The sequence below is a fragment of the Cyanistes caeruleus genome, chromosome Z (genome assembly GCF_971803275.1).
Source record: "Cyanistes caeruleus chromosome Z, bCyaCae1.hap1.1, whole genome shotgun sequence".
NCBI lineage: Eukaryota > Metazoa > Chordata > Aves > Passeriformes > Paridae > Cyanistes > Cyanistes caeruleus.
In genome coordinates, this window is record NC_141732.1 from 12,488,906 (window position 1) to 12,514,047 (window position 25,142).

The following is a 25,142-nucleotide window of genomic DNA, read 5'->3' on the forward strand; positions in this document are numbered from 1 at the left end:
AAGACAGTAATAGACAATCATGATACTTTTAAAAACATATTTCTTTGAAGTCTGTCATTGTATAAGAAGATAAAGCTGTAAGAAAACTGAATTTCCCATTTGAAAACGGATTCCATAAAATCCACTGCAGAAAAAAGACATGATCCATTAAATTTGCTTTTACATATTCAGTTTGGGTTCTACTCCTTTTACTCCAAACAGTAACACTCCTTAGTCATGATATCATCTGTCAGTGAAGGGACAACTATCTTCTCTATGTGCTTGCTAGCAATGCACTGTAACTTTCTTAGGCATTCAACAAACATTTCAGTATACTTCAGAAAAATAGCTCAAAGCAAAAAAAACCCCATGAAATCAGAATTTACTAACCAAGTATCTTGGCTGCCTGAAACTATTATCATTTCTATCAAATACCACTACATCATTTGAGTGGAAAGAGACATTCAGTGTGCTTTGTTACTGCAAGTAGTATCCTTTTATTTCAAAAACAAAACACTTATAATTAAAAAATTGTATTATTTTATGACAGGCTATATAGGACGTTTTTTAGAAAAGTAAAACTATAAATAATGAAGCTTTCATACAAATCAAAGAAATAAACAAGGACACAAACACCACCACACCTCCACAACAAACAAAAAATCAAAAACCAAGAAAACTCGTTTGGAACCAGAAATCATCATTTGCAGCCTGGGACAGAGGAAATAAAGTCTTTTGAAAATGATCCTTAGAGGATCTGTCATGTTATTAAACAGTCCCTCTTCAATGATTTTGAACCAAGGCAATCCAAGGGAAGGATTGCCTTCCTTGCCCTTGGAAATGAAATATCCCAGATGACACCCTCTGCTATAAAATAATTACTGACAGGGCTAAATTCAATAAAATTAACAAAACAAATTAGAGAAGAGACAACATCATTTAGCTATATAACAAATAGGAATTATTTGCTTCAAGTGCAATTCTTAAAGCCAGAGTATTCTGTTATCTTAATACTGTCATTTAATGAGTCCAAGTACTGATTCAAAACAAATCTAAGTATTTTAAAAATATATCACAGGAGTTTTGGATGCAAACCTTATCCATGCTGAGAAAGATTTTTAATTATTAAAGCAACTGGTGCTAAAGCAGAAAGGCAGCTGAAATTTCCGTTTACTAAGGAAACATTTGGTATTAAAATACTCTACACTAGCCTTTTTCTTCCCCAGCATTTTAAAAATTAAATGAATGTCATACAAAACAAATGTTTTGGTTTTATCTGTGGCTGGAGACTTATATGCAATCATTTCAAGTAAGAGGTCTGAGTGGTAAAAGCACTGCTGTAATGTAACTATGAGAAGTCTCCCTAAACAAACAAGCCTGATGCTATTTTAAACTGCAGGCCTTTTTAAAGCAAGTTTAATGATCCTTGCCCAGTGCACTTTCTCCTAGTTCTATATCAACTGTTTAATCAACTGACTTGCAATTATTGGCTGCAAAAGGACAACAACATACTACAGTTTTTACAAAGAACTCTAACAGCTTATATGCTCATTCTACTTGTGTGAAGAAGTCTGACGGCTTCATGCTCCAGCCAAAAGCACTGCATTCTCTCTCTGGTGTACCAGTGCTGTCACAGAATAATTAATCCAGTCTCTAAAATAGATGCTACTTGTCGATTTAAAAAATATAAAAAAAAAGACAAAGATGTTCCTTCATTTACCTATCTGACAAATAAAAAATGCCCAGGGAGTAATTTTTAGGACAGGATGTCTTCACAGAAAATTCCAGTGGTCCTTACGGAAGTTATTAATTGGGGATTCAAGTCTAAGTAGGGTGATCTGTTTTGGCTTTCTCCTCAAGCCAATTGAGACAATGACCATAAGATATATGAGGAACCTTTGAACACAAGTGTATAGAGTAGGGCAGTTTGAGTACTACAGACACTATCCATGGGTTTAGATAAGGTATTTTCCAAGCTCAGGTTGTCCTGTTAGAGCTTCCATTAAGCAGGAGTTTTGTAACCACAGAGTTAAAAATATTTAGAAACAGTCTGAATGTCTGGAAAAGGGTGTGTGTCAGAGAACAGAAGCGGTCAGAAGTACAGCTGCCCTGCAACGATGAGCCTCTCCTTAAGTGAATGTGTTTGAGAAAATGAATGTGGAATCTCCACATACAAAGTTCAAAAAACACCCATGAAGCCTACATACATGACTAGTATCTCCATACTTCTGGCACAAACACTAGGCTGGAGTCTCCTGTCAATGTCCTGGCATTTTGAAAGAAGTCAGAATATTTCAAAGGCACATGAAAGTGAAGAATTTAAGTTTCCTCATTACTTAATGTCTGCAACCCCACCCTAAATTCCACACACTGAATGTGCATCTAGCTTTTTTTCAGTTTTGCTTGTAATGTCCAGGCAGATTCCAGTAATTTGTAAGCAGTCTAATTTTAAGGAATAGTTCAGAATTTGCTAGAGATAACTAGCAAAGAGCAGAGTCCTGCTGATTCTGAGTAAAAGCTGCTCTGTGCAAAGCAATATCCAAGCAAAAATCGAGGCACAATCTTGTGTTGCTGCTTTGCAGTAGTCTTGTACCAGCTGGAACAGCTGATGGTGTTGTTTGCCTGAAGATACAGTAGGAAAGGAACATTGCTTGGTATGTGGTGAGACAGCCTGACCTTTAGAATGCCTGAGTATGACTAGACAAAGACATGGGTGAACCAACAACTTGATCTTACTTAAGACATAAATCTAGCAGTGCAGTCTCTAGGAAGCTGCCTGATTAGGTCACTTTCAGAGAAGACACTTGTATTTCTTACATCCAAGCTATCAGCAGTTTCCTCTATGGAAAAGACAATTGGCTACAAACACCTGTGATTTATTCTTTCTGAAAGAATTGGTATTTGCCAAGACCAACATCTCAAGAATTAAACAGTGCACAAGCATATTCCAGTAAGTTTAAACTTCCTGTGGCGGTTCTACACTATCAAAACTCTTTTACAGAACAATGTTTTGGTATACAGTCATACAAACAAAATTATAATGTTGGCAAATTCATTGCAAAATGTGAGTTGATGTTGTAATGCAGTTAGGAAAAATGGTACGACCCAAAGAATGTACCCCCAAAAATGTAGAATTGTAAGTTTCTTTCCCTTATCTCTTTCTCCCCAGTTCTCCTTATTGGTCGTGAGTGTAACCCACCCTTTTCCGCTGCTTTCAAAAAAGGCTTATCTGTACCTCTTCCTCTTTCCCTCCTGCTCCTCACTCCATAGGATCCCAAGAAATAAAGCTGCAACTGCCATCTCAGCTAAGGGAAAGAGCCTCATTTTTAGGTTCTTCTTTGCTAAGCTAAAACAATCTCCTGTCTCCCTGGCTGCTGCTGGCTGGATAGTGGTGACAGGGAGGCAGGGGACATAGAAATTATAGCAAGTTGACCTTCATTTGACTTAATAAAAGGTCAGATTAAGGTTGATAAAGCAGTTTACATATTCTTTGTCATGTGGTTTAGTTTTAGGTAGTCCTGTGAGGAGCAGGGAGTGGTCTTAAAAATTCTTAAGGGTTTCTTCTAGAAATTCTATGATTCCATTTTTAAAACCACTCCTATTTTTCCAGCACTAGAGCCCAATTTCCTCAATTTGCAGTGAGCAATCGCTGTCTGTGGTCCTTCAGCAGCACACCATGGTGCTGTCCGAAGCACTAATTTCCAGTTTACATGAAGTATCTAGCCATGGTACTGCAGGATCAAGCTAGACAGACCTGAAGTTCAGCAATGGTAAGTCTGTCCAGAGAGCCTGGATGTGTACCTGTTAAGATACACAGGTGAAATCTCATTTTACTACATTTTAGAAAAAAAGACAAGGCACCCTGGTGGTGTCTGAGAATTTTCATGTCCCATATCTGTATTTTTTTAATAATATTTGTACAGTTTCACTGTGATGGTTCAGAGAGTCTGAACCAGTCTGACTAGTCTGTCACTGGCATTTGACACTTCATGCTCTCCTTCCAAACTCATGCCTTGGACCTATCATAACAGGACCAAACACAGATGACTTTGAGCTTCCCAATTATCTCTGGATAAAATGGGGTGCATTCTGAGACTATGCGTTTCTGTCTTAGCATGATGTGCTTCTGTTTAATGGGTTCAGCTGGCAAAAGTGGTCAGGGGTTCTGCTTCCTTCCTAAATACTGAAGTCATGGTCAAATGATATGGGTCAAACTTTGACTTACTTTATGACATACATAAGATAAATTGATGGGAGAAAAGAATGGAATGACATTACATAAGTGAACAAAATCTAATGCCTGTCTCAAGCAATATATAACAGTGTTTGACATAATAGGCCAAAAACCTTTAAAAATGTCTTCTAGTCTGCTATTACTTCTCATGCAATTCATGATTTAATCTGTTGCTTTGATGAAAGCATTGGAAAGATTCCTGAGAACTAAAAAGTATTAAGTAAGGCTGTTTTCTTTTAGAAGGGATTTGAAGGGCTGGGAGGCATAGATAGGAAGAAAAGAAAAGAGTTAAGCTGCTCTAGGGTTTCTTGGTCACCCTCACTGACCTATAGTGATGTGCACTTACAGCATAGGCAAACTGACGTATTTTTGAAGATCCAGGAACTGCATTTGCTCTCAAGGCAATTCTAAGCCACTTACAGAGTTAAAAAAAAAAAGAATGGAAGAAAGGTAATAAATAAATAAATAAGTAAAATTATCTTTAATTCTATGTCTGCATGTCCCTAAGAAGGGCTTTTACTACTGCCACAAGGTAAATGCATTTTGGTTTCCAATCACCCTTTCTTTTTCTGTCAAAGTATTTTAATGTAGAAATGTTTTGAGAACGCATAGTTTTTTAAAAATCATTAGGTTATAGGAGTTTCTCAATGGGAAAGTGTGAAAGCTAAGTTAAAATATGAAGGAAAATGAAAAATGTTCACTGAATATTACATTTTTCAGATGTGTTTGTTGTCAACAAATCAAAACCTGATAGTCAAAACTAAAGCTGCTCGCAGCTACCTAACTGCCCTGCTCTTTCCTTCCCGACCAGTAATAATTTCCTGAAAAGAACCAATCATTTTATTACAATAAAATATATTTACTAGCTATTTCTAGATGACTAGCAATAAAGACAATGGTTTTACTACACAGCACTTCACTGTGCTCATTTAGATATACTACAGACATTTGAATTCCAGCATAGGGTGCACCAGTTCCACCTCAAATTTCTAACTTGTACAGTATATACTTTGAAATACATTTAGTCTCACAAAATTACATAAGTGAGAATGTTTATTACAGAGGAGTTCTACTATCTTCAGTTTATTTTTTTAAGCATCATTATGCTTTATTTTAAAAAAGAGACAGCAAAATTATAAAAACGGAAAACATTTTGCCAATAATAATAACAATAATAGTAATTTTGGTTTGTTTTAGATTTGTGATGTAACTTAATTTCTCTGAACTCCACTGTACTAATATAATGTACTATACTTACTAATATAATGTACTATACTTATGATTTCTTCAGACACACTAATGATAATAAAAGCAGTTTTTGTAGTTGTTTATTGATAAACAGCCTTTTAGGAAACACACAGGAAATGTCCCTCTGTAATTTGAAGAGCCAGAGAACATAAATCAGGGGCCAGGCAGTGAAGACCAAAATATTCAATTAAAAATGGCTTCAATTAAAAATGGCTTCTTTCGATGCTTGTTATACTCTCTTCTTGCTTAGATATGCAACTTACACCAATTGTCTTTTTTTTTTTTTTGCTTAGATCTGATATTCCTTTTCTACTGTCCTGAAGATGCCTTTTTAATGATAATGAATAACCTTATCCTAACCAAATCAAAGGTTCACCTTTTATTTAGAATTTCAAGCAGGATCATTCAGTGTTGACAGAGCAAGCAAAACCCCTGTTATTCTGAACCTCCCTATTTATAATTTCCTAGCAGTATATATCACTCTTAGTACCTCTTTCAGTAGCATTTTCTTCCAAGGTTTAATTCAGTCACTTTTATCTTTTGTACTCTCTTTAAGAGAGCCCATACAATCTGAGCCCTAAACATGTTGCCAAGGTCTGAAAACATCATAAGATTTTCTTGAACCTCTGGCCTTAATCTGAAAATATCTCAAACACTTCATTGTACACATCCCACATCAACACTGTAACACAAATTTGTCTTTTGTTTCAAGTCTCTCCTAAGGATTTTTCAACACCTACCAAATCAAACTCCTTTCTTTTCTTACAGTCATATACAAACTAGCAAGGGTAGATAATAAAAAATTTATTTCAGAATGAAATATAACCCATGCTGGCATAAAAATACATCATCTTATTGATTGATGCTGCTTCCACAGCTTTGCCATGTAACATTATCACAACAACACACTATTAAAAAACTAAAGACCTGACTGCACATTGATTCAACTTCACTTTCAACACCTGTCCCACAATATACTGCAGGCCCCCCTTCACATTTCCCTCTCTCTTATTTACTTTTTTCCCCTTAAGGAAACAAAAGAGAGATGGGCAGCGAGCTGTATCTCCTTCTTTCACTTCTATCCCAGATGCAAAAAGACTTCATTCAATGTATTTTCCTTGTAACAAGCTTTCCTTAGAAATGCAGAACTTTACAGAAAATACGCAACTCAACACAGACATTTCAGTTTCCCAACTCACAGATTCAGCTACCACCTAGCAAAATACTTCCAGCTGTCTAACAAATACCTTGTGCAAAATACTTATTGCTGTGTGTGCATGTCTGAGTGTGCACTCATATGCAAGTATACTCTACAACTGAAAATAATTAAAAGGTGGGGTATGCATCCAACAGGTAATAAATAGATCTGTGTAACTTTTATTCAGACACAATTTTGTACAAATTATGATGTTAAACTTTCTTACAGAGAAACTTCCTCCTACAGTCAATGAGCCATTACAATTTATGTATATTTAAGCTTATTCAAAGATTCTGTTTCCAAGAACACCTGAAAAAATATTTTAATTGGACAGAAAGAATTCTCCTAGCATTTTTATTCCATAAGCTCTGTTTCTGAAACATGCTTGCTTTAAAGAACTTCAGCTTGTACTTGAAATTAAGTACATTTACTGTTAATTTGCTAGACAAACAGAATGGTCATTTATTTTGCATATCCACCTAGAAACATCTCAGAGTGTGAATTTGCAGGGTACTTTGTATCATATTCTACACCTGACATTCAAGCCACATTTCCAGGTAGTTTTAGCAGGAGCTGTGCACATGTAGACTTAACTTCAGTTCTTTGCTTTGTATATCCTCAAAGACTGGGAAAGCAGATCTCGACTTCAGACTACCCAGCTACCTAGAACCAGCCACTCTGCAACTCTCGTTAAGAGTCTAGAGAAAAACACATTGCAATCAGAGAGCATCAAATTGCCTCAGACTACAGAGCCATATTGCTTTCTTTCTGTTGTGTACTATTTCTCTCACTACACAGTTTAATCTCTAAAACAACAAGGTAGATGTGCAAAGAGGTGTTTTCTGTGCAACCTATCTCACCACTAGGACAGTAATTGTAATGACTGCAAATGCAAAGCGCAGCTTTATAGAAGCTTACATCTGAGTGCTGGACTGAAACTGCAGTATTACTTTAAACGTAAGAGATTTCTGTTAACACATTCAGCTGTGAAAAAGGGACCTCACATGACTCTATCTAGGACATTGCAAAAGAAAGATCTTATGTTCCTTTATGCTGCACTTTCTCATTTGAATTCCTGTAATAATTTAGTCTCATGGCAACAAAGAAATAACGAGAGATAAGGGAAAAAAGATCCCACTGTATGCATAGTACCAATACCAGTGCTGAGAGCAACTCCAACTTTGACTCAGAGTCCATCATCAGAAGCAAAATATGTATTACTTTTTTGGTACTAACTCCTAAATTCTCTAAGCCAGACAGAAGTAAAAATGTACTTTTGTAAGTGTCATGGCAAATGTAATACCAGAACGACAATGCAAATCTCACCTCTTTTCTCTCCAGTATATGTGTATGTGACATACATATGTGTACACATATGCCGTTCTAAAACAAAACCTAAAATCTAATTTTTGGTTTATATGCTTCTAGTGAATTTTCAGGTCAAGCCCACCTTGAATTTTACTTTAAATAATTTAAACATAATTCTATTTAATTATGTTTAATATATGATATATATATATATTATAATAATATAAATATAACCAAATAATTATATTAATTTTAGTAGTAAAAATTTTGCCCCTTCTGCTTCAGTTTATGATTATACCTAATATACAAAAAATGAGTTATCAAATCATGAGCCAATCAAAACATTAAATACTGGACATCTGATTAACCATCACCTGTCTTAGGCTTTCCATGTTCTTAAGAAACTACTCCTGTTATTGTTTATATGCACAAGTTTCTAAAGCTTTCAGGTAGACCATCAGCAAACTTTCTCAGTAGTAAAGGCTGCTTTCACTGCTTGCATACCAAAACAAACCTGAACTACACTACACTCTACTATGCCACAGGAAACTGATGAACAAGCAGAATGAAACACATTTAGGTATTTTTTCAACAAGTAAAGACATATGTCAGAGATCATGAATGCTAAAAAATAAATTATTTTTGCTCTACTGTATCTATTGAGTACAATTAATCAAGCTTCTATAGATGAACAAAAAATAAGCATACATATTATTTGTTTTACTAGGGACTTGATGCTTCAGCAGTAACAGGAAACTTTCCAATATACCAAATGTCTAAATCATTTGCATTTCCTACAATAATTAGCTTCCTATAGACAGTTATCTTCACTGCTGTTTCAGAAACTATATAATGAGGTCAGCTTCATTAAGATAAGTACAGTGAATTTTGACATAGCAGGGATTTGGTTTTGTCTTCATGCAGAGTGCTGGTTCACTTTGTGATGGTTACAGCTTATTTCTTTATCTTTTTCATTGTTTATTAATATGCCTCTGATGAGTGAAGATGATGAAATTGAAAATGTAATGCAAAAGCAATGATAACCTGGATGTATCAATAAAATAAAAATCCTGTGGGTGACAGGAGGTACTTCTGCCCAGGCAAACATGATATACACAATATTTTTAGGCAGATACTTTCATATGGCAGACTTTTTTGTTTTCCCTTTTGAGGCAAATCCTTAGATTGAAGGGTACTGTCATAAAAATTGTCTCTTTGACCATATCTCTAACCTTCAGGTTAGTAAGTAGCTCTAATGCCTTTTCTCTGGTTCTAGAATTATAAGCCGAACACAGATAAGGGATAAAAGGGTTATCTGGGTATTTATAAGGATCAACAATTCGTCAAGGTGAAATAAACTGAAATGAACATACATGGTATATTGAATTTTTAATTTTACAGACTTTGTAGATTAGTATATTTGACACAGATTCCTTAATGAGAAGTTTAAATGAATGACATGACATTTCCTTATTTTAAAGTATTTTTTCCTTAGATGGGGGTTGACCATAGTTTATAAAGTATGTTCTAAAGAGAGATTTGGTTTCTCAAGACAGTGTAAGGCTTTTTGGCCCCCTGCTGTGAGGATTTTCGGGGTTTTTACCTAGCAGAATATCAGGACTATACCAAGATATCAGGCTTAGAGAGTTACAAGTATGTATGCTAAGAATACTGAGAATACATAAAAGGTATATAAAAAGAAAAGGCAAAAAAATCATCATGGCATCACCTCCATGGCAGCACAATTTAACAATTATTTCAGTGTTCATTGAGGTAACACTGAAATAACAGTGTTTATTTCAGTTGCCTGAACCTAAGGAGGGGGAAATAAGCTGCTAAAACATAATAAATCACAGAGAAAGAAACCCATGCAGGATAGAACACAGAGTTATTGGAAAACTGTTGATGTGCTTTCTTCAGAGTAAATCAAAGGCTGAATTTATTGTTGCTCAGCAGCAACAGAACTAATCAAAGATTCAGTTCTGGTGTCTCTGTGCTTTGTAGATAAGGTTATCATACAGAATATGTCATGCCAGACCATAAAGGGAAAGACTTATGTCTTTTACCTCTGTGAAAGGATGTACTTGTATAATGAACCCAGTGGGTGTAGGATCCACTGCCCCCTCCCTCCAAACTGTAGACTTTTCCTGTCATTAAGGTCTTGCTCAAATTTGGTTGCTACTGGCTAATTCACTAAAGTTACTTGAGGAGATGGATGAATTTGCAACACCATTGCTTAAAACTGATTTGCCCTACAAAACTAGACTTTGATATTTATGTAATTTTTACAGGCACATTTTGGAGACCATTTTCAGCTCCTAGTTTCCCCAGTGTATCTGGGGAGCACTTATAGTACTAAAACCTACTTTATAAGCCAGCCACCCCACTTTCCCTCTTTGGAGACAAAAATAAAACCAAATCTCAACTGGTTTTTCCTGTTGTTTTGCTTACTCAGACATAATTCAACTGAAGTTAGAGCTGTACCAATATAAAATTGAAGAGAGGCTCCTGTAAATGATGGGAGAATTTATCTTAATCTAACAACTAAGAATATGAAATTAAATTCACAGCAACTACTGTGTTTTGGTATTTCACATCATGAACCCAAGTAATTTCAAGCAAACAAAACAATTCTGTGTGTTTCCATAGAAACAGATTAGATGAGGACCTATATTAAACAGTGCTCTCAGCAAACCAGACAGCATTGCATACATTTCAAAGGCAAATGAAAAAGATTTTAACAGCAGGACCTTTTTCAACACTTTTTTTTCAAACACTAATGAATTCAATAAAACATACACATAACAAGAACCTTGATCAAATGCTAACACATTTAGTGGTAACAGAAGGGTAAAACAGATTGCCAGCATGAATTTTGATGTAAATTTTTAAGCAGATAGCTCATTCTGCTCTGAAACAGGATTAAAAATTTTGAATTGTTTTTCTTTCTTAAAAAATACATCTTGAATTGACTAAGATAAACATCAGATATGCCACTGTAAATATTGTTTCTAATAGTTCAAAGTTCTTTCATTCAAGACAGTTTCACACTCTAAAAGCTAGTTTTATCAAAAATTCTATATGCTGGCCAATCTTTGTTCTTCTTAAAGGCAAAAGGAAATTTAATTTAATCCTTGAACCTCAACATTGTTTAATAGAAAGTGTATGAATCTGTAGCTGACAAGGTTTACCCCTCAGTATAAAGAAAATCCTGATACTGAAGCAATTTTTATCTAACAGTATATAACTCAAAAGAACTTCAGAGTCTAAGGTATTTCTGAAACATAAATAATATTCTGAGTATTTCTACATTCTTTATAGCAGTCATAGATTTCTTCCTTGGGCTAAGTATGACACACATTTCAATGTGAGTTGTAATGCACTCATGCACATATACACAAATAGAGTGAAAATAATAGTGTTAAACAGCTGCACTCAGCCTCAATTCAACATTTGCATGTACAGCAAATACTGAGTCATAAGAACATTATTCCCTAATACACACATAATAATACAAACTGAGAAATCAAAGAAGAGTCAATAGGAAAGAGTTACATACAGAGTACATGCACATACATATAAATCACAACCTTTGTTAGCATATCAAACAAAGAGCAGGAAAGCATTATAAGATTAAAATGCACTAATAAATTTTACCTACAAGGCTAGAGATCTGTGGTAAACTAATTCTTTTTATTATTTCTTATATAGCATGCAACCCTATTAGCGTTACAGAACATTGAAAATTGCATCAATTAAAGATAAACAGATTAAAAACTTCGTAACTCATTAAAAAATCAGGATATAATTTATCAGTATTTTACATTAATAAGTCTTTTACCTGACATAGAAATAAACAAGTACATACCCTGATCCAAAATCTCTGTCTGTTCTTTTTTGGCCTGCTGCAGCAAATAACTTGCATCATTATCCTTGGTTTCTGAAAAATTGATTTAGGATATGATGTTAGCTTTTACATGGGAACAGAATTGGTTACCTCAATGCTAGGGAAAAATGTCCTTCAGAAATGAACATTTGGCATTTTTATATATAAACAGTAGTTGTATCAAACAATGCAGCACTAAAACAACTGGAATAATAATAAAAAAAAAGATTTGCCATAGAAGATAGAAGTAGAAATAAACATAGAAATAATAAATGTACATAGAATAAGCAAGTGCATACCCTGATCCAAAATCTCTTCCTCTTCTTTTCTGGCCTGCTGCAGCAAAGAACTTGCATCACTATTCTTGGTTTCTGAAAAATGGGTTAAGGTACAATGTTAACCTTTGCATGGGAAGGGAATTACTTCCCTATGGAGGAAAAAATGCCCTTCTGAAATGAATACCTGATATTTTTATCACAGCAGTCGTACCACACAATGCAACAATTAAAAAGTGAAATAAAAAAAACTACAAGTTTTTTGCTACACAGACACATCAGTCAGATAACCTCTGGATAATACTGTTGCTGCAATTTATGTGGCTACAACTGTTCAATGTAAAAATTTGATTCCTCCCATAACATGGCAGTGGGTTCTAGAAAACTAGGGCAATGTTATAATTCAGTTTTGTGGGAAATAGAAGATAAAGTAAACATTAAGAAATTGTAAATATAAAGTTTGGCATAGAAAAAGAAGCTAGTCTTTAGGGCATACCAGTCACACAGCTGTAAAAATATGCTGGAAATCAGAAGACAACATGAGAAGGAAACAGAAAAAAGACTATGGCAGACATTTCTAACAAAATCAACAGCAGAATCCCATGATGCTTTATGAATTAGCAATTTGAATTTTATGCAGAACTGCATTACCTCTTTGTGAAAATTTTGCTTACCAGCACAACACAGAGAAATACATCAGTGAGCATAAAGATGGCATGAATAAAACAAATTACAAGTGTTTTTCACCTTCATGATGTCCATGCATCATCTTCAGCACATCAGACTTGACAGGAATAGGAATATTTGCCTCCTCCGGAATATTTCTGAACATATCAGGGTTTGCATTCTGTGTGCAGGTCATATATGAGACAGCATGCTTGGCTTCCATATAGTACATAATGTAAAAGTTGCACATTTCATCATTGGCAGTACCCCTACACAGAAAAGATGTGGTTCTTAGAAAATAATAAGCTGAATAGCTGTTATTTAATTCATACAGCTTGTTTAACGGGATACTAAAACACTGCAATCAAATGTTTAGATACCCCAAACTAAAACATGCAATACCTGCACTGCAGTGAATATCAGAAATTTCTTTTGGTTTATACTGGAGAAAAGCAGTGTGCACAAAATCCCCACGTATCTCAGAAATTTCTAGCAATTTGCTTTTGATTTTACAGAAAATTGCACCATCTATTTAAACTGCTCTTCCTTCTCATTCCTCCAGTATACTCCACACAGTTTGCATTGTGTTATCAACTGTGCACAAGTGCTGATTAAATATGACACAGCTGTATCATTCATTACTATTCACTTTTCCAAAAAAAGAAAATTACATTGAACAAATGTAATTTGAAATTGTTGCAAATAACATACATGTTTAATTTCAGTGACTATTTTTGTGACAAATCTTCCCCCTTTCCTCATCAAGTGCATTCATTTATTGTCCAATCACACTGATTCTAATACTGCAAAACTTATTTTCATTACATATTAAGATACCATAAGTATCTCTTAAAGAGAACACAGCACTGTCATCTTGAGAATAACTTGTCAGTAGGCTTCTGTAACAAAAACATGAGTGCAAGGGGAATGATAAAACAGTAGCAAAATTAATCTCTTCAATAAATGTTGTGTATGCACTTGAAAGAGAAGTGGCTCTTCTGTACTGCTACATAATCCTGTCTTCAACAGAAAAAACAGCTGGCACAAGTAAGTGGTATTTTTCTGAAAAATACTACTTTGTGAAGCAGAGTATATAAGGCCTCTTTAAAACTGTGGTCTGTTTCTTCCTCTGCCATATAGTATCTTTTGTTTAGAGCTACAATCCTGACAATGAATAAGCTAGGACTTTTTAACAGAAGTTCATAAAATATAGGGGTTTACACCAAGATTTTTTAATTAGCTTTCACAATTAAACAATGAGCCTACACTCATTAAAAAATTACAGGGGTGGTCTATTAGCTGCTCGCAAAAGACATCAGTGCTGACTTTTCCAGCAGCATTCTGCAGCATTCGTTTATTCACCATAGCAACAATAATAGCACAAGCCAGAGAGGAGAAAGGGAAACATGGGAGAAGAGACTGTTGCAAAAGAGGAATTGGCTATTTTTCCATGCATTGGAAGTTTGGCATCACTTGGAGACTGAAAAAATGAGACTCTGACTGGGCAAGCTCTGCTTAAGCTTTTAGAAAGCATTAACTTCACTGTTGGACCTCCAATATCCATCACTGTAATTGCTTCCTCTTTAAAACTCCAGTAGAAAGCAGGATGTGGAAATTGCACAAACTGTGGTTCACCTGACATGCTACTGTGTCTAAGCATTTGTTGTGGTTTAATTTCAGGTGGCAGTTAAGTACTGCTGCTCACTGTCCCCACTTCTGCCCTCCCCAGAGTGGGACAAGGCAAAACTTATGGTAAAATATAATAATATTAAATATTAATAAACAAATAATATTAATACTAAAATAATAATGAGAATACTAATAAACAATATGGAATTATTCATACAATAACCTTCATATATTATAGTGCAAATAATAAAAAAAATTAAACAATAATAATTATAATAATAACAATTACTATAATGAAAAGGACAGAGAGTTTCCCCACTGAAAGCATATTACTACATTGAAAGGAAATACCATAGTATTCCTAAGATTGTTTCTTAAACTGTAAGGATTATTCAACAAACAGGAACTACTTTGGGGAAAGTCACAGAAACATGACAGAAACTTTTTGTACTTGTGAAAAAATGTCAGCAGTTAAATCAAGGTTTTGTAAAAACCTCTTCTCAACTCATTTTTTCCAACTATTACACATGCGAATCTTAATTGTCCACTGGAAGGTGATAAATCCATGCTGACTTCTTAACCCTCCACTGAGATGCAAACCTAGGGTGCTTAATGAAAAATAATTTCTTTCCTTGGAATGCTTAGCACACAGCCTCAGAATGGAGAGATTTTCAAAGATCATCTTTGTTTCTCTACATATGCATTACATTACAGATCAAAGAACCACAGCCAGTTAAGAATGTATTAATATTTTATGTATTTTCACAGCTGTATTTGTCCACTTGATCTTACAGGGCTGTGTCTGTCACCTGCAGCCAATTAGCATCAGTGACTAACAGTTCAGATTTTCCTATTTTTTATTATTAACAATTGCTGGTTTGATTGTTTTTCATAAAAGCCTGAAAAAAAGGTAATTGCAGTATCAGTTCACATTTTTCAAGGCTATGTTTTGCAGCAGGTAATAATATCAGAGTTTTATTAGCTTCTCTAAATTTTCTTTCAGAATTGTGAAGCTTTATTATTTCACTATAAGCAGTTAATAATGTCACCTAATTAAAAATATATATTTTCTAGAATTGATTTTCTGAATCCTTCTCTAAGAAAAGATCAGTCCAACACCTGAGTAAGTTGTTTGGCAGCATAGCTTCACTTCAAAAGTGTTCTGAACACTTGAGCAAAGTGAATATTCAAGTAACATCAGTGAACATAGTGTGGAGTTAAAATCTGAAGTAGAGAGCATAACAAAACATTCTGGCAGAAACTGTTTCTTAGAATTACCTTGGAAGAAGACATAGAACAAAAATATTTCTACATATAACCAATACCCTGGAAAAAACAAGCTCTGAAATGGAGCAAATAGATAAATTTACCCTATGTGTGTCTCTGTAGTTCTCCCTTCCCCACTGAACACACATCTGGCTGCTAGGATGTCATCATAGCTAATGTCTACCGGATATTTCACAGGGTAGAATGCCTGAAAGAGAGGATGATTAACTGCCATCAGTGAAAGTGCTCCATATTCTCTGTGTCAATAGACACTGATGAGAAGGACAGTGCTAAATATCTGAAACAACTTTTGCATCATAATCTAATTGTGGTAATATCTGGCAATATTCACTTCCACTTCACAGGAGCACAACAGCACATAACCAGTGGAAATTTCATGATGCAAATCTGTGGACATGTGATTTCTAATTCAGCTTCTCAGTTTGAAACAAATATAATTAAAATTTACATTCAGAACTAAAAAGAACCGAACCAACCTGTGGTAGTTGTGGACTCTGTCTACCAATCAATGTCCACTGACCATTTCGCACTCTGTATCCACTCACTACTTTACCTACAAGAATATCAATAAACATGAGAAGTGAGATATACTTTAAAAAATACGTTGCAGAGTCAACATTCTTCTGTTAAGTATTTGATATTCCTATGTTACTCTTACCTAGTCTGTGCGTGTGAACTCTATAGGCAAAAAGGTGCATTGGAGACCTTTTGTAATGGCAGGCAATGTCTGCATTAACCACTGTGAAAATATGACAGCAATAAGCAATGACAAACAGATCATTTATCAAACAGAGAAAAGCTGAATTACTGTACTTCATTTGGCATGGTTTACAAAAAGCATACCTATACTGGACAACAGATGATTTCAAAAGATAATACATAATATCTTATACTTCTGCAGTGTCCATGTCAAGACACTGCAAAGAAAAACTAATATATACTACAGGTTACTTGAAAATTACATACATATGAATTCTTTCTGGCTGAAAGCCAGAAGAACTTCTTCCAGTGTACACTACTGCTATTTAACAAAATAAAGTAATAAATTTACTTACAGACTATGTTGAGCGTTGCTTAAAATAAACATAGCTGTGGTAAATGATATACTCAGGGGAAAATTGGAATAAATGGATATATTTCTAAACTGATACAATTTACAATGAAGTCTTGATTATAAAGGCACAGACCTAATTTAGGATTAGACAAGAGACTTTGTCAGAGAAGTGCTGCACAATGTTTACAGGGCAGTACTTGTGTTAGGTGCAGTAACAGTACCTAAGGGAGAGCCTACAAAAAAAATCCCAATGCCTTTCTTAGAGCTGTCGCCACATTTCCTGCTTTACACATTTCATGCTCCACTTAAGAGCTGTAAATTTGACTGAACATGAGAAGGCAGTTATCAGGAATTACAGAACTGTTTGTTTGCCCTTTTCACTCACCCTTCCAGTTGAAAAATTAAATTCCTACACTGATCAAACATTCTTTTGGGTAGTGGGGGATTCATTTGATGTTTTCATATTGGAGAGCAAAGTATTTTTAATTTCAATTAAAATTTAAAAATGTTTCAAGTTGCTGAATTCACTAAACAGTTGGAGTCAGCTGAGTATTTGATCACCTCATCATATTTAGTCAGTTAACTGTGAATGGGACAAATGGTGCTCTTGGTTATACCCTTAAAAATTTTGGTATAGCAGAGTATAGTCAGTGTCCAACTTCCTTAAAACAGAACATCCCATGCGCTACTGAAGAAAGGATTTTAGGAATTTCCAAGCTGAGTTTCAGATAAAATCCAGGATTCTGAATAGAAACAGTTTGGAAACTTTCTATTACGATTATTTTTATTTCAGGATTTTGACCTTTTAACCAACTAGGAACACAGGAATAAAATTCTTAAATAGCGGATCCTTACTGGTAGAGATTAATTTTTTAAAACTGAAGTCTTTGTAGAATCACAAATATTACAAATGACAAATGAAGGAGAAGAAGAGTCCAAAACAGTTTATGGCTTTTTAGAGGAGAGAGGAGGAATTAGAAAAGAGGTAGGGCCTTTTTTTGTAAAACATTAGATTAAAATAAATTAAGAAATACTCATTGTTACTTGTACTCATGTTTATACAGCATTGATTGCCTTTATTGATGTAGTCATAGGGAAACAGGATACAATATTAAACATATCTATTTTTTCCCTCACTTGTTCAATCAATCAAATAATTACTTTGTCCATCTACATATCAGCTATCCTCTGTCAAATTTTCCTTCACAACAAGCAACAATATTAGATCAGGTGCTGAAATCATATAGTCACTTTCTAAAATGTTGACTCACCTTTCCTGCCTGGTGGTATGACTGTGTTCACAGACATCATAAGATACATTCCCGCAATCAAGGGCTGCCTGCAATGGAAAACCCAAGCCCTGGTAAACAAGTCCTCTGTAAAACACAATATATCAAGTAATTGATAGGCAATGCCATTTGATACTACTAATTTCTAAGCATTGGATTACATCTGAAACAGGTCTTCTGAAAAAGAAGCTGTTTCACAGCAGTTCCCCTTCCCTGTCTTTTTTGCTACTATTTCTCAAGCGTTTTCTGCAAAGTATGTGAAATAGGACAAAGCTATCATCTGCATAATTGCTGTTCTTATCCCAGATTTCTAAATATGAAGCTCTTAAACTGGATTAATCCAGTACTCATAGCACAGCTGTGTCAAGTTTCTTAGCAGAAATTAATTTTTTTGCCAACAGATGACACAAGTTCAAAATTCTTAATGTATTTTTACTTCACATGTTTTCAAAATAATCCACAATTTCTATTCCAATGGAAAAAGAATGGTATGCAATTCTAAAAATACTCACTTTTGATGTGTCAGATGTAAAGTTACACCAGAGCAGTCCTTGTGTTTATCTGTACAAATTGTGAAACAGTTTCATCATTAGCATACTACATATTAAAACAATTTTTCTGCTGTGTAAAAAATACCAGAAGACAAAACAAGTTTTAATCTTACTGTGCACAGTAAAATTGTTATACTGTGGAAACACTACTGAAATTTGCACAAATCTGATCATCTCAGTACTGCAGTTGTAGAAATCCTAATACAGAGAAAAACTTCGGTGGTGAAAACTACTGCACTAGAAAATGTAGATCTTTATGAACAAGCAGTTGGGAAATGAAACAGCAAAATGTTCACACTAACAGAAAAAGAAGCTTTGATTCAAACAAATTTATATTTTGATCAAAGTTAGAAAAGTGAAAGATTTGAGAAAAGCAAAAATTTTAGCCATTAATAATGCAGCTGCCAGAAACAATTTAATAGAAGTCAGGAAGAGAACTTGATATACCAATTCAGACAGCAAATCTGCTGAAAATTGGATATCCTAGGAGGTGAGTAAAAATAGCTAATTTGTTTGCCAGTGTTCGGTATCATCATCATTAGCTGATCTGTTTGACATTTTAATTTAAAGACCCTGTTGTCTTGATGGTTACTAGTTTATAGTTGGCCATCTGGAGTTCAATCTTTGCTCCTTTTTAAGCAAGTTTCTTTTTCTTATGTTTCTTTTTCTTATGTTTATACAATAACAGCTGTAGTTAGAAGATGGACCTAACTCCAAAGTAAATAAACAGAACATTCTGAAAAAATACCAACCAACAGCATGATTTCAGGTAAGAAAGAGATCAGAGTAGCTATGGTAACAAGTGGTAACTTCTGAGAGCTTTTCCTCCCATAAATAGCCAGATTGAAAACTGAAAAAATTGTGCATTTGAACAGAAAAAGGATAATGGCCAAAGTTGGACAACACAAGGAAACTTAACAGATCAAAAACTATCAGTTCAGTTTTTCACACATTAGCTATTTCAGTCACCCCACATGTCGTTATTAAGGGATAATAATGAGTTTGCTTTTCACCATCACTGATAGAATTTACTAGAATCTGTTTTCACTATGTTCATAAAGTAGATCTGTAAATTAATACATGTGTTATTCAAGTGAAATAGCTGCTAACACAATTTCACTGGGTTCTCATAATGCTTATCATTATGGCATCTATAAATTCTTAGTTACTCTAGCTCTGTCCATCTCAATAAACTCTTTTGGATTTAAAAATCTGAATAACAGTTACATCTTTACAAATAGCAACAAAAAAGCAGAGTCTTCACTATACACTGAAAAAAAACTCCATAAGAACAGTAGCTCTTTCATCAAGACTACCTACAAGAATCAAGACTACCAAATCAAGAACCCAAAAGTGACAAAAATAGTGAGCTATTAGGACAAAAGAAGGGGAATGGTAAGAACACATTCAAGAGAAAGAGAAACTAAACTCCTTTTCAGTGTTTGCTACAAAGGTCTCTGTAAAGTCTCTTCTACCCCATTCTCCTCATTTCAAAGTATATTTTTCTTATATAAATAACACTGGCGATGCTCCAGAACTCAGTTTTTCTAAGTTTAATACTGTTAGAACTCTGCACTACATGAAGTTCAATGGAAATTGGAAAATGCTTGCTTCCTCTCAGAATATTATTACTTAAAGTAATAAAATTTAAAATTTTAAAATGCCATCAGTCATTTTGTGTCTCCCAGTTTTGGAATTTTAGTTGAAAACATCACTATTCTATCTTTTGAAAACTGCTGGAAAATTATCCCCAAACCATCCAACTAATTTCTTATTTGAAAACTTTAGCCCTTACTACATTGTAGTGTCTCTTAAAAGTAGCATCATAGGAGGAGAGAAAAAAACTCAAATATATTTCAGTTTGGCAATATTAAAGTATTTTGACAAAATTTGTATTTTCAGAGCATGGAAAAAATTTTAATCAGCATTATCATCTAAACAGAGCAATTTCAAAATGAACTGAAGATATCTGGAAAGTTCTACTAATTATTACAATTGCTACTATATAAGGCAACCATCTAAATCAGTATCAGGAGAAGCACAAATGAACTTCTGGCACAAGTATCTGATCTGCAGTGCTTTGTTAGAAGAATGGATGGATACATTAGTCTAAACCTTTCAGGAATTCCTACAATGCTTTAGAATTCTGTTTGTAGCTATATTTAGCCTTCACTGAACTGAATGTTTCCTAATAACTACAGAGGGATGCCGGATCTGATGTTTTCCTGCTTCTCCTTCCTTCAGTTCACCTCCTTGAAACACTCACAGCTCTGAACACTTCACTGAAGAATGCCGACAAGTTGTGTTCTGCCTTGTGTTCTATGCAAATGTAACACAATCATATTAAATAATCCCTGCTTTTATTTACCCATATCAAACAAAGCCAATGGTGCATGTTAAACTGGCTTTAAATTTTAGGATATAATTTTTAAAAATTGTGCATGACAACATTGTAACGATTATTCCAAGTTTAACTGTCAGTAAATGTTTAAATTAGTTTAAAAGAATCACCAATGCTACTCCCGTTTAAAACGTTTTCTAGGAGAAATATCTCAAATACTAGAAATACTCACACCTGATGTGAAGGAAAATTATCTTAAAGAGAAACATTCTTCTTCTGTAAGCTGATTTTGCTAAGACTTCTGAAGCAAGCCTGACTGGCTTTCTGCTAATCTGTCTCTCCAGATCTACAGTCCTGAATTCTTCAATCACATGAATGACAATCTGCTACAGACATTGATACTTTCAGGACTTCCTAGATGTTTAAAATTGTATGAGTTTTTTACTCATAAAAACAGACACTCTTCAAAACCTACTTTACTTGCACTCTGAGTATGGGGATTATAAATTATTGAGCACCCTGGTCAAACTATTTATTCAGCTTCTTTAGTGCTCTGTTTCTAGCATTTCATAGCAAGAGTATAGTACTTGTTCATGGTGACTAGAATACTTACAAGCTTCTACTGCAACAGAGTGGCCCTTTTTATGAAGCTCCAAACCCCTTGTTATTTCAAAGTCAGCCCTTGATTTGTACCAGAATCTTCACATACAGTCTCAGAATTGGCTTTGCTTCATTAAAGGTAAGAAGCAGCCTCAAGGATGAGCACAACCTCTGGGCAAGGCAATTTCAAAGTTAATGCCCATGGAGAAGGAACTTTGTACAAATCATATTTAAACAGCAAGGTAATGTAGCACAAGAAATGAACTTGAGGTCCTAGTAAAGAATGAGACAAATAATGCACTCAATATTGGTATCTAATAGTTGATACATAAAACTATCTTAAATTGGTTTTTTTATGTAAGTCAAGGTGCTTTCACTTGCTGATCTGTTCACTCATCCAATATCGATTCAGAAAAATTATTTTTAAAAGTCTAGTATGAAATCTGGAATGAAACTGTACCTTTATTCAATTTGTGGAAAACAAAATGCAAACACAGACTCCCCAGTGACATTTTCACAACTTACTTTCCAAACAGAAAGGAGACAATTGTTGATCCTGGTTCAAAATTTTTTAACAGGTGAAGACCTCATAAAGGTCAGATGACTGATTTGCTAAAAGGATATAAAAATATATCATAGCCATGAATCTCTGTGAATATGCAAAGATAACTTTTCAAGACACTAGCATATTCAAGAGAATGTCAAAGAGAACGGCACTGAATCTAATGTTCAGAATAATGTTCAGAGTAATGTTTAAAGGGCAATATACAATTCACATTCTTATGAGAAAACAGATCTTTTTAAGGCATCTACTAGCTTATTGAATGAACTAGCCAAAAATGAGTTATTCTCCCCAACCAAAAAAATCCAAACCATAAGACAACACTAAGTACCCTACATCCCACTAAGAAAAGCAGGTACATCTATGTTATTATATGTCATGTGGGTAACATAATCCTTGCATGGTGTGATAGCAGGGAGAAATAAACATACCTTCAGTGAAAAGGTGGGAGTTAAAGGAAGAAGCTGAGAATGAAACATTGCTTGTTGTGCAAGAAAAGAGAGACAATAAGAAAGGGAATGAAAAAAAAGCCAAAGCTGAACAAAGATGAAAAGCTTCCCCATAAATTTGCTCCAAACATATTGATAAAAAATTATTAATTGCTTCAAGCAGTGCAACAGTTGTACACATACAAATGACAGAATGTGAAAACCTTCCACTAAAGAATAGCAAAAAGACCTTATCACTGGTAACTTCTAAATAATTTTATTCTTGGGGATAACAATTATATTCTCACATGCGCTGGAAAGATAATAATATGGCAGATTAAAAACAACGTTAGTCTTTGTTATATGAAGAGAAGGAAAAAAAAACCATTCTAGGGATTAGAAAAATATCACATTTTTCAAAATTCAGATTTAAACGTGCTTACATAGAAGAATAAAACAAGACCGGGATGATGTCTGCACTGCATAGCCCTACAGCCCAAGTTCAAAGCTTACTGGGTCTCTTTACAGACCTAAAGATTGCTAGATTTAATTTAATTTTAATCTGAACTTCAAACACTTATGACTATAGAAAGGCAGACAAATTTCTCACAATTTTATACTTGTTTGCTTAATTCAATATCAGGTGCAATTCCACAATAATTTTTGCTTTACAGTACAAAAAGTGGAGAAAATTGAATAGAGAAATCAATATTTTACTAATATGGCTCTTTACATGTTTTTTTTTTGTAGAATGTGTTTTTGATTCTCCAGCCTATATTTTAATCTGCTTACTTTAGACACGGTATAGTGTTGCCATAAAACCAGCTAGGCGACCTGGTTCAGGAACGACACAGCGACTACCTCAAGCCTGCTCGGACCACTGCTCACAGACACCAATGTGGTGGACGGCAAATGGTGTTTATTAAGGAGTGATTCTGCTTTTTATATTTTCCAGCTCGGCGTGTCATTTCCCCCTGCTTAGGTCACTGCCACCTGCAGCTGGCATTATAACTATCAGTATAACTGGCATAACCATAAACATGAACGGGGGGTGGGGAGGAAGGACCCTGCCTCCTCGTACAGCGTGCCATCTTTCGGTTGGTCACTCTAACTTTTTCCCTCTCCCAACAGCATAGTAAGTTTTATTTTGTTAACTAAGAGAAAAGTGGAAATCTGAATACTAATTCTTAGCTCAGGATTATAGGTAAGAAGAGATGGAAAGCAGAATTAATTAATTTAATACTTGGTTAATGAAATGAAAAATGTTTTTTTCAGAATGTTCTTTTTAGAAGAGTTGAACGTTAGATTTGATGATTTTAACAACGGCATTTTTTTCTCTCCAAAACTGATAGGAATTAAAATTGGGTGCTAATACATAAATAACTACTACATCAAGTCAAATATTTGATATTTGCAATTACTTGTAAGTAATTATTATACTTGTAAATAATAGTAAACTCTGAACAATGCTTTGGAATTCTTTATGTACTACTGAAAGCATAACAAGTTACATCATTTATCCTCTGTCCTAAATTGTGACAACTGCATGTGCTTAAATATAAACTTCAGTGACTGTATTCTTACGCTTTGGCTCTACTCTTATTTTTATGTTTGTGGCTATCAACAGACATGTCATAACAAGAAAAATCCCTTTAGGGTATTCCTGAAATATAAAAATACTTGTGAAACTAGCTGAAGATTATGAATTGAATATCTTTGAACACCACTATAAAAGTTTAGGACATTTTATTAGATTAAAACTATATTTTTCTCAATTGGAATTTTCACAGGCAGGCAACATTAAAAACATTTCTTCTCACAAATGACAGAAAAGGTATATTCTTTTTTACTTTAAAAATGAGACCACAGACTACCAAGCAAAAATGAAAAATGAAGGGCACTCTGTCATACTCTGTAACAGCTGAGATAGTACATGACACTGGTATCATCTCCCACATCATAATCTGTAAGTCAACAACACCTCTTAAACTTTCATAATTTTGCAGGCTTACATCTATGGCATTTCAGTCCTATATATATATGCTAGGCAAAAAATAAGGAGTCTGCTGCAGAGGGTCTATAGGAGGTAAAAAATGATGTTTTTATTTCTTTCACTGCAGTTTCTCTGAGTGTGCAAGTAGGGTAGAAGCTTTGACTAACAACTCAAGTTGCTAATAAAAATTTCCAAAGACATTCTCAACTAATGTGCAGTGATGGTTACTGATCTGATTTTTTTAATAACTACATACTCATATATTATACTTAAGAGTGAAAATGAACAATGGGAACTCTCAATGTCCCCAAGCAATAATGAAGAGCAGACTGTTGATGAATATGCTCTCTTTAGAGGTTTGCACCTTTAATTATTCAGGATTTTAGCAGGCAAAGAATCACATGGGTTTTAAGGATCCATCTGAACTCTCGCATGAAAATCAATTCTTTCGACTTTAATTGTCAACATTTGCATATATGCTCCATTCAAACAGTGATGGCACACTCAGCTTATTCCTCCCTCCTCTACCACCACTGGCATTAAGCCATATTGTATCTTCAGGTCATGTCAGAAACCACAACTTCTGCTTCAGACAGTGCTGCTTAAAATTCTAG

The 25,142-nt window shown here is 34.5% G+C and overlaps 1 protein-coding gene across 50 annotated transcripts in view; it reads right to left on the reverse strand.

Annotated features, from left to right (window-relative positions):
- Positions 1-25,142, reverse strand: part of PAM (peptidylglycine alpha-amidating monooxygenase) — a 123,469-nt gene that overhangs the window by 25,284 nt on the left and 73,043 nt on the right. For all 50 annotated transcript variants that reach the window (XM_086868650.1, XM_086868654.1, XM_086868643.1 and 47 more), the window contains 8 exons: positions 18,566-18,614; positions 18,036-18,103; positions 16,369-16,449; positions 16,187-16,263; positions 15,794-15,897; positions 12,876-13,063; positions 12,153-12,224; positions 11,836-11,907 (listed from right to left, as the gene is read on the reverse strand). In XM_086868650.1, the coding sequence (XP_086724776.1) occupies positions 11,836-11,907; positions 12,153-12,224; positions 12,876-13,063; positions 15,794-15,897; positions 16,187-16,263; positions 16,369-16,449; positions 18,036-18,103; positions 18,566-18,614 (711 nt within the window). The remainder of the gene's footprint in view (positions 1-11,835; positions 11,908-12,152; positions 12,225-12,875; positions 13,064-15,793; positions 15,898-16,186; positions 16,264-16,368; positions 16,450-18,035; positions 18,104-18,565; positions 18,615-25,142) is intronic.